This window comes from Agrilus planipennis, unplaced genomic scaffold, assembly GCF_000699045.2.
Source record: "Agrilus planipennis isolate EAB-ADULT unplaced genomic scaffold, Apla_2.0 scaffold148, whole genome shotgun sequence".
NCBI classification, from domain to species: domain Eukaryota; kingdom Metazoa; phylum Arthropoda; class Insecta; order Coleoptera; family Buprestidae; genus Agrilus; species Agrilus planipennis.
The window spans coordinates 406061-416008 of record NW_020438929.1 but is presented as its reverse complement, the minus strand read 5'-3'; the positions used below and the strand labels follow the sequence as shown (position 1 = coordinate 416008).

General features: G+C 29.8%; 1 protein-coding gene across 1 annotated transcript in view; it reads left to right on the top strand.

Annotated features, from left to right (window-relative positions):
• LOC108736652 (choline transporter-like protein 1) overlaps nucleotides 1–9948 on the top strand; it is a 24152-nt gene that overhangs the window by 6022 nt on the left and 8182 nt on the right. The window contains exons 3-9 of the mRNA XM_025974156.1: nucleotides 1841–1957; nucleotides 4145–4293; nucleotides 4942–5049; nucleotides 6344–6440; nucleotides 6522–6585; nucleotides 6657–6765; nucleotides 7277–7520. Coding sequence (XP_025829941.1) covers nucleotides 1841–1957; nucleotides 4145–4293; nucleotides 4942–5049; nucleotides 6344–6440; nucleotides 6522–6585; nucleotides 6657–6765; nucleotides 7277–7520 — 888 coding nt within the window. The remainder of the gene's footprint in view (nucleotides 1–1840; nucleotides 1958–4144; nucleotides 4294–4941; nucleotides 5050–6343; nucleotides 6441–6521; nucleotides 6586–6656; nucleotides 6766–7276; nucleotides 7521–9948) is intronic.

The following is a 9948-nucleotide window of genomic DNA, read 5'->3' as shown; positions in this document are numbered from 1 at the left end:
GAATGTGGAGATGCTTACTATTGAATTACATGTTCATTTTTCCTAGAGGTTTACCTTGAATAAATTAAAGTTATGTAAGATGCGTTTCAATTTTACCAAAAGCAGGAAAATAAATAATTGCTATTGTAACAAACTGAGTGTAAAGCAACTACTTAATTTAAAATTTCATTGACTATATTAACTTTAAAATCGATATTAAAGTCCTGAATTTCTGTAATTATTCTTAATAATCAATAACGTTTAATATAGGAATAATTAATTCATGTTGCTGGTGTATAGAATCCTAATATTGTTGAGGAACCCTAACGCTGGAACCTGCTCTATTTTATTCCTGTATGTCTTCTAAATGTTACTATAGTAAAAATCAAATTCAGATTTGACCGCATACTTTTTGATATATGAATCGCAATCACACAGGCAGATAGACAAATGAAAATTTCGTAGAATTTGTTTTTAAATTTTACGAGCTCGGGGGGGAGGGGGGTACTTTCACCTACAATTGCGTTAAGAAAAAACACAGTAAGAAATTCTTAAAATCGTAATTTAAACTATTTCTTAAAATATTATTACAGTGTAAACTCTTTATAACGTCACTCGATTTAACGACCAACTCCTTAAAACGTCGAAATTGCTTGACTTTGATTGGTTTACATAGTTTTCTATACAATATTACACTCTATATAGCGTCACGCTCACTCTATTTAACGACAACGATGCGGCATTATAAATCATTAAGCAGTACTTTCTTAGTTGCCGAAATAGATAAGAACTGCAGCTGTGTACATTGTTGAAGAAGACGATCCTGTCCCTTCACCAAGCATCAAACAAGCACTTGATGCAGCGAAACTATCAAAAAAATACTTTTTATATAATCAAATTGATCTAGCAGTATCTCAAGATATGAGTAAGATACGTAACAAAATAATAATGTTCGTGTGCAAAATGTGTACTATATTGGTAAATGCATATTATTATTGGGATCCGTCAAATGGGCATACACCATCTGGTGGCAAAATTTATAACTCGAATGAGGGAAAAATTTACATAGGAACTGTGCACGCAAATTGTAAAATTGTTTATTAAAATAATAAAACACGTTAAAAAGGTAAAAGAATTTTGATGATGGAGTCGACGAAGTTTTCTTCTAAAGTTAAATCAAATAAAAAGTTAGTATCCAGTGAAAAGCTGCAATAGCACTTCAGACATAGATCTTCACTCTTCACCTACATTACCTACTTTCCAATAAAAACTAACCGTATCGTTATATAGAGTTTACACTGTATATTGAATTGTATTTGTTCTGTATAATTAAGTACTTACCTAATTCAAAAGACTACAAGAAAATATATAAAAATAATACTAATTATATTCAAGTACATACTGACAATATAGATTTAAAAATAATGATTTGTTTCCATATTCTCGATATCGATATTTTAACATAACAATTAAAATAAAACTGTAATTAATTATCTCTGTCTTGAATTTAATACAGAAAAGTACACAAAAATTAAGTGTGTAGATAATAAATATGTGTTACAAAATATTCACCCTCGAAAAATTTCACTTGATACCTAATACACTAAAAGGTAGATACTTACCTACATGGTTTTGTAAGCAACAACTTTTAGCGTAATTAAAAAACAAACCACACCTAAAATAGGTTAAACTCGTCAATGCAAATGAAAATTTAGTTTACATTTGTATTAAAGACTGTGAAGCTAACAAGCGTATCACGAAATGTTTAGAGCGCTGGTAATTTTCCTTATTTGAGACACCCCTAGAAATTTCTATTTCTTTCTATGATGGAAAGTGATTATCAATTTTTTTTTATTTACAGGTTAATAGTATATCATCTTTGGCAAATGTTACATCGTCTCTTGATTATAAAAATCAAAGACGGAAAACAACTGATGTTTGCTTTTTTGTTGTGCATTCGTTGTTTTTGGTGCTATTGGTAAGTAAATTTTTAATTTGTTCTTAATTGAATTTTTACACACTGCTTGTGCATATTTACTTAATATATTTTCTGTATTATATATTTGTTTAGGACTCTTTTTTATATGACAGTCGACTCTAAATAAAGTTAACGATTTGTAAATTCAATTTTATTAATACTTTAAATAAGAAACACTTTGATATTAATAGTGGTTAATATATCAAATATTAAATGTGGAAATTCACTTTCCATTTAAACCAACTGTAAATTACCTCAAGTTATTAAGGAAAAATTTGTTACTGTAGCCACACCCTCGCCGGGAATCGAACCTAACTAAGCTTAGTGATCAGAGAATTGGTGCGTAAAGCCAAAGGTCCCGGGTTCGATTCCCGGCGAGGGTGTGACAACAGCAACAAATTTTTCCTCTTACTTACTCACTTGAGGTAGTTTATAGTTGGTTTAAATGGAAAATTAATTTCCACGTTTAATATTTAATTTAATTTTAAAAAATCCGAACTTTCATTACATTTTAAATAATTCCCTATTTTATATACTTGTATAGTTTGAAAATTCGTTCTTAATTTTTTCCACTATAAATTACCTCAAAATTAAAATACTGTACTTTAGTATAGTGTTAATATATACACATAAGAACGACGGACCTGTGACCTAGTACGTTTCGTCGTTGTTGCTGTTGTTCCTCATTAATTTTTGAGGTAATTCATAGTGAAAAAAAATGAGAATGAGTTTTCAAATTAATATTTAATATTAACCACTAGGAATTTCAATGTGTTTTACTTATATAGTTTTTTTTCTTAAACATATTATATGAACACACTACAGCGCCGCTGTAAAATACTTCTAACAATGCTAGATTTTATTAAAGGAAATTGTAATTTAAGAAAACAGCTCGAAATTGTAGTAAATTGCTCTGATGAGGCTTGTAATAATTCTTAATTATTGTGGCAGCTGACTTAAAAATTACGTGTTCGGCATTCCTTTTTAGTTTTGTCAAAGACGTGTTGTAATAATGACGCAGTTTGTTAATTAAACATTAAACAGTAGCCAAAATATTTAATGGCTTCCATTTAAATTGCATTACCTAAGGTATATCAATTTTTGACACGTCCCCCTACCCTTGCTCATAACAAAACCGTAAAGTCTGGCTTGATTCCATCCCACTCCCGCACTCCCCATTTCATACGTAAGGCGCGCATTGCAAAAATTTTAGGCTCCAGCGCAGAAATTAATATTTTCACTTCACTTTTAAATAAGGAATTGCAAATTACCTAAAACGGAAATTGATTTATTTATTTATTAATAAATTTGTTATGACTTTTAATGTTAAATATACAAAAATTGAAGCATCTTTACGTAATATCGAAATCGCAATTCGAACTTTCCGGTTTAAAAATCGTCGTTTTGTAACGCAAACCTAATCTCCTCCCTCCCTTTAAGTAACGGCTGTACCCCCCCCCCAATTTGCATTGCATATTTATAACAATCTCTCACAATAAATTCTCTCAAACCCAATACTGTATACAAATATTACGAATAATTTTAAAATTAAATGGTATGTATGTATGAATCGTAATTGTTGATTATTGTGGTAATATTATTCGTCATGGTTGACAATCGGATACGTGTATTTCCATTTTAATTGGTTTATTTTAAGCACCATAAAATTTTGGCATAATAAACATAATTGCCTTAACCAACGATTCATCGAGTACTTAGTGCAAAAATATTCCAAACTGAATCCCCTGCTGTAAAATATTTAATGTAAGATTATAGTATAAACGAATGTCGATCAGATTTTTGATCGTGATCCCTGCTTTCTGACCGGAAGATTGAACGGTAAAGTTTCTAAAAAAGCTCGGACGACATTGTCAAACTGAAAACTGTATTCACTTATTATCTAAGAATGTTCAGAATAATTCAGGAATTGTCACACTCATTTGCCAAATTTAGAATTGAATTGCAATTATACACGTTATTAGATCGGAATTTGTTCTGATGAACCCAATGTCAAGGTTAATCTTAATTAATGAATTAGTTAATCTTTGGGCTTTCAGAATAGTTTAGGATAACTCCTAATAAGAAAAAGTCACTTAAAACCTTCCATTTTAAATATTATATATACATACTTGGGTACTTCAAATTAATTAACTAAAAAATTATTAAACAAGTAATTAATTCTTTTAGGCTGGTTTCATAGTTTACTGTGCAAACTACGCTGATATAAATAGAATTTTGAGAGGGTACGATAGTTGTGGTTATATTTGCGGAAAAATTAATAAAGAATCGTCTAGAGATCCAAAACTACACTGTAATGCCGATAATAGCCATTTACCGTAAGTATAATTCGAGATTATAACGTTTAAGAATCCAACATAAATATAAAATTTAATTCATCACCTTCTCTATAGTCCTGATTGAATATTTTGTCTTCTAGTTACAATAAACTCTTAAATACTTTATAGCCAGTTCGATTAAAACGCTACTTTCATCACATTAATTTTATTATTGTATTGTAATTTTTATTTTCTAAATAAATAATACGTGTTTGCTTGTATATATTATGTAGGTAGTAATTAATAATAAATAATCAGAAGAAATCAGATCGAAGAATCGGTGGTAATCAACCGGACAATTACAAGGGGCTAGAAAAACAGGATGATGAGGTGTCGTCATCTTCACTCTCCCCGAACCATCACAGGGCAAATGAAAATGGCAAACCGCCTCACCACCCAGTCGTACTCGCCCCTCGTGATTCTTCGATGTAACTAATCCCAATTCTAAGATCTGACTTCCTCTGATGATTATTGATTCCGCTACTTAAATGGTCACTAAGTAACCGACCTACTAACCGATAAATAATTTAGATATATCAACTTTGTACCAGTAATCTAAATAGGAATAACATTTTTTCATAGTATTTTTAATAAACTTCTTGTTAGATGTTCTGTTTCGATTTAGATAAAGCAGAAGGATTTTTTCAGTCTACTTTTAGTTTACAACCCGACATATGGTCATATACCAGGCTTATCGTATGATGTTTCAGTTCCAAGTCGAAAGTGCGTCAAAAGTTGTGACCACTATCAAAATTTGTAAGTATTTACGTATTCAATTACGTACACACTGCCTTTAGGGTCGAATTGTTACAATATTTGGTATTGTAATTATCATGTCATTTAACCGTCGATACTATCTATAAATATAATTTTCAAGGTTTTCAACTTTTTCGATCAAACTCATTAATAAATAATAATATCGTACAACAATTTCTTCCAAAAATTTGAATTACGACAACACGACATGACGTTATTAATGTCTATACAGGGTGTCTATTTACGTGTGTATTGTGAATTTATACTCTTAGACAACAAATATGATATTGCGTGTTGTTTTTCAACCGTTTCACCTATGACACGTACATTATGTATGATTTTTACCGTCAATTTAAAAATTGGGTCAAACAAACAGCAATCAGTAATGGATTTCCATTTCCTATTTACCAAAGTGTGTATTTATGTTGTCTCCCTTTTACATTAAAAGAGTATATTAAATGAAATTATATGTATGCAGTGCCGTCTTTAGGGAAGGCTAAGGGGGCTGTAGTAACAGGTCCCGTTGGTAAAGGGACCCCCATCTTCATAAGATTAATTGTTTTAATTAAGCATAAGTTAAAATATCGTTGAAAGTTTAACAGTCTTGTAAATGATAATAATGATAAAAATAACTGTAAATAAATAATACTACTTTAAATAAATTGTAACATTTGGTCACTATGATAATTATTCTGCCGACCGCTTTCTTTTAGTTTTCCATAGGCTGTACAAACGGCGATATTTGCGAAAAACTAAATTTTTTATATTAGTCAAATAAACAAATAAAAAGCTTGGTTTATCCAAAAATTTCGTTAATTTCAATTAAATTATCTTATTTGAGGCTATTTTTTAAAAGAACCTCTTTTTAAATTTTGGACCCATATTTCATTTCACTTAAAGCCGGCACTGTATGCATATTGATCTTTGACAATATGTAAAAATATACCTACACAAAACAAAAATTACAACAGAAAGTCATGTTCCAAAAACCATCATTTATACGAAGAGTATTCATATACGTCACAGAATTAAAATATGTATTACGATTTATCCTTTAGGAAAAACCTAAAAAATATAAGTAAGGAGCGCATATCTGTCGTACATTATAACGTCATTATGAGGGGTGTACTTAGGACGCTCAGCTACTAGTGTTATATGTGTAGCTCTCGCCCATAAAATTTTGATTATCGGCCTAAGTACAGGCCTTAAGTACATGAGCGAACGACGGACGTCCGCTTCCTAGATAAAAGCAATTAGTGTTTTACAAATATGTAATTATGTTCTAATTTTTTAGCCGTCAAATATTGAACAGATGCTTACCTGTAAAAATCAGTAGTGCAGACACAAAAATTAAGAAATTTACTGATATAAATTTAAAAGATTTCGCTCGGGTATGTTTTCTATATCCATGTATACCTAAAGACATAATTTTTATCTTTTCCTTTTTGTTATAAAACGAAAAATAATTTTAGGAAGTGACTGAAGATTTTAGACTTTGTTGGAGGGAAACTCTTTATCTGTGCCTAATCGCACTTGGTACGTTCGCAGTTACAAAACCCCTTTAATATTTTCTTTGTTGCTAAATAAATTCTCGTTTTAATTAACAGGATTCTCAATAGTTATTGTGATATTACTGAGGTACTTAGCTGGAATTGTAGTTTGGTTAGTTTTGGTTATTGTAGCCTTAGGAAGCATAGCAGGCACTGCGTATATCTGGTAAGTAAATTTTTTTTACCCATGCGTACAGAGGTATTAATGGGCCCCGCGATCGCCTAGGGCCTATGGTCAATGAGGTCGCCCTAACTGTCGAATAAATTTAGAATTTTGCTTATTCGTTCTTTTTTGGCTATTTTCACAAAATGTATTATTTCCTTATCGACTTCTAATGAGCCCTTTATTATCCTAGTCATTGCTAAATTGTATCTTCATCACCTGCCTGTAATATTACATACATACCTGTAACTTTTTTGCGGTATGCACCCATGCAGAGACATCCTCAACCCATACATTCTATTGATATTATTTTAAAAACTTGTTACTGTTTACTACAAGAATCATTTAAAAAAAGAAATGTAGTGTTTTAGTAGTAGTAATCTATCTTAAGAATCATTTTATAACATTACAAACCTATTTACTTTATTTGATTAGACATAGTAACAATCAGGAATATTTAAAATCGTGGATTATAATACAACAGATCCAAATCTAATTTAACTTTCTTATGAAGGATAATATGGAAAAATTCGAAAGAAGAAACAGACAACAATATAGACACATCAATTTTAGCTCAGTTAGATATCCACAAGACCGTGGGATATCTCACTTTTGCTATAATTGCGACCATAATCACCGTCTGCATACTTCTCGTAATTTTGGTTATGAGAAAGCGAATCGATCTTGTCATACAATTATTTAAAGAATCTGGAAAAGCGTTAGGGGCTATGCCTCTTTTGCTTTTTGAACCATTACTAGTAAGTAAGGAATATAAGATAGAAAGAGCAGGATAAGAACATACCTAGTCTTTAACTTTTATCGTCTTTTTTACGGAACAAGAAGCAAAAAAATGTTTTTTATATTTCATTTCAGAACGGTATTGCTGATTTTTTCGAAAATCAGTTTCAATTGCAATTTTAAATTTCAAAATTCTATTTGAAGTGCCAAACAAAATTATGTACTTTCTTTTTCTAATCATTGTAAATCGCATAAAACCAATTTAAAACCAAAAAAGTAAATACGCTGATGAGTATTTTATAATATAATCCTAACTAATATTATAAATTATAAATAGTAATAGTATGCGGTCGTCGATGATTTTTGACTCATATTTTGGATATCCCTACAACTGTAGGGATAGACGTGTAAGGGCAAAAGATTAGTATGCTTAAATTTGCAGATGATATAGCACTATTAGCATTAAATAAAATGGAAGCGGTACTGTATGAAAATAAATAAAAGNTCCAAATTACGTTAAATTATTATCAATTCCACTTATTCAAATTTTAATTTTTATTTGTAAAAGGGAAAAATATTAGATAATAAATGCAGTTGAACAGTTTTGTTTTATAAACATTAGTCATTTTAATTCAGTTTGTTATCAATTACCGTACATAACATGACATTAATTCTTCCTATGTATGTGTGTGCTATTTCGTAGCAATTGAGGATATTATATGATATTGATTTGTGTGTAAGAAGAAGCAAAGTAGGTAATGACGAAATTACTTTTGAACAAAAAAGTTTTCCTTAATAAATTTAAATAACTTGTCGCCGTGTGTATAATATTCTGAGCACCTATGTATTTAATTACTAGTACTTACTTATTAATTTTATTTATTTGGTGTTCAAGGATGAATGTGGAGATGCTTACTATTGAATTACATGTTCATTTTTCCTAGAGGTTTACCTTGAATAAATTAAAGTTATGTAAGATGCGTTTCAATTTTACCAAAAGCAGGAAAATAAATAATTGCTATTGTAACAAACTGAGTGTAAAGCAACTACTTAATTTAAAATTTCATTGACTATATTAACTTTAAAAAAGATATTAAAGTCCTGAATTTCTGTAATTATTCTTAATAATCAATAACGTTTAATATAGGAATAATTAATTCATGTTGCTGGCGTATAGAATCCTAATATTGTTGAGGAACCCTAACGCTGGAACCTGCTCTATTTTATTCCTGTATGTCTTCTAAATGTTACTATAGTACAAATCAAATTCAAATTTGAGCTCATACTTTTTGATATATCAATCGCAAACACACAGGCAGATAGACAAATGACATTTTCGTAGAATTTGTTTTTAAATTTTACGAGCTCTGGTGGGTGGAGGGGTACTTTCACCTACAATTTCGTTAAGAAGAAACACAGTAAGGAGTTCTTAAAATCGTAATTTAAACCATTTCTTAAAATATTATTACAATGTAAACTCTTTATAACGTCACTCGATATAACGACCAACTCCTTAAAACGTCGAAATTGCTTGACTTTGATTCTATTTTATTACCTATACATCAGCGTCTATAACAAACGAAGGCGAAAAAAGACGAAAGAACATTTCAATTGTTATTGCTGTTGTTGTTGTTGTTGTTTAACCATCAACAGCAACGAAAGTTGTGAAGTTCGCGTTTAACTGCGATACTACTTTTTAATATTAGTGCTTTGGTACCAACGTTAGGTAATAGGCGCACTCCAGTTGGTAATTAGTTCGGTTAATTAGTTGTGAAGTTTCTATTAAAATGACTTTTTGATTAATTGAATTTGGTAAGTTTTAAACTTAAATATGATTTGTTTTCTCTAAAGACGTAAATCCGCTGTGTTGAAATTATTTTTAAAAGTTAATTATTGTGAAAGAGTTTTAATAGGTGAAAAAACGTTAGTATGTAATATAAATTAATTTATCAAATCGATTTTTGTATATCAGTTTTAGCTTTAGTTGGAATGGTTTACTTTTTTTTTATATCGTAATAATAAAAAGTACACCCAGTTTTTAATTTACAATTCCTTGTTTCTGCTGAATAGTTAAAGTTAATTCAGCAAAATAGAAATATAATCCAAGAAAATGTGCTGCAGAACATATAAAATTTCACAAAGTAGTTATATGAATACAGATTAAGCAAAACAGTAGCCAAACAGAAATTTCACGTTTTGTTGTGCCTCTTTATATACAATGAAAATGCATATTTGTTGCTGAACATTTGGACTAAATATATTCTGCTTTCTGTTCTAAACTAACCGGACTTTGAAAATCTTTTGAACAAAAAACATTAAATTACATTTATTAGACTTATATAATAATAATAATTGCATAAAAATATTAGAAGTCGCCATTGGTGTATACTCTATCTTCAATAAATAATAGTCATTGTTATACTATACTAATATTACTTTAATACTTTT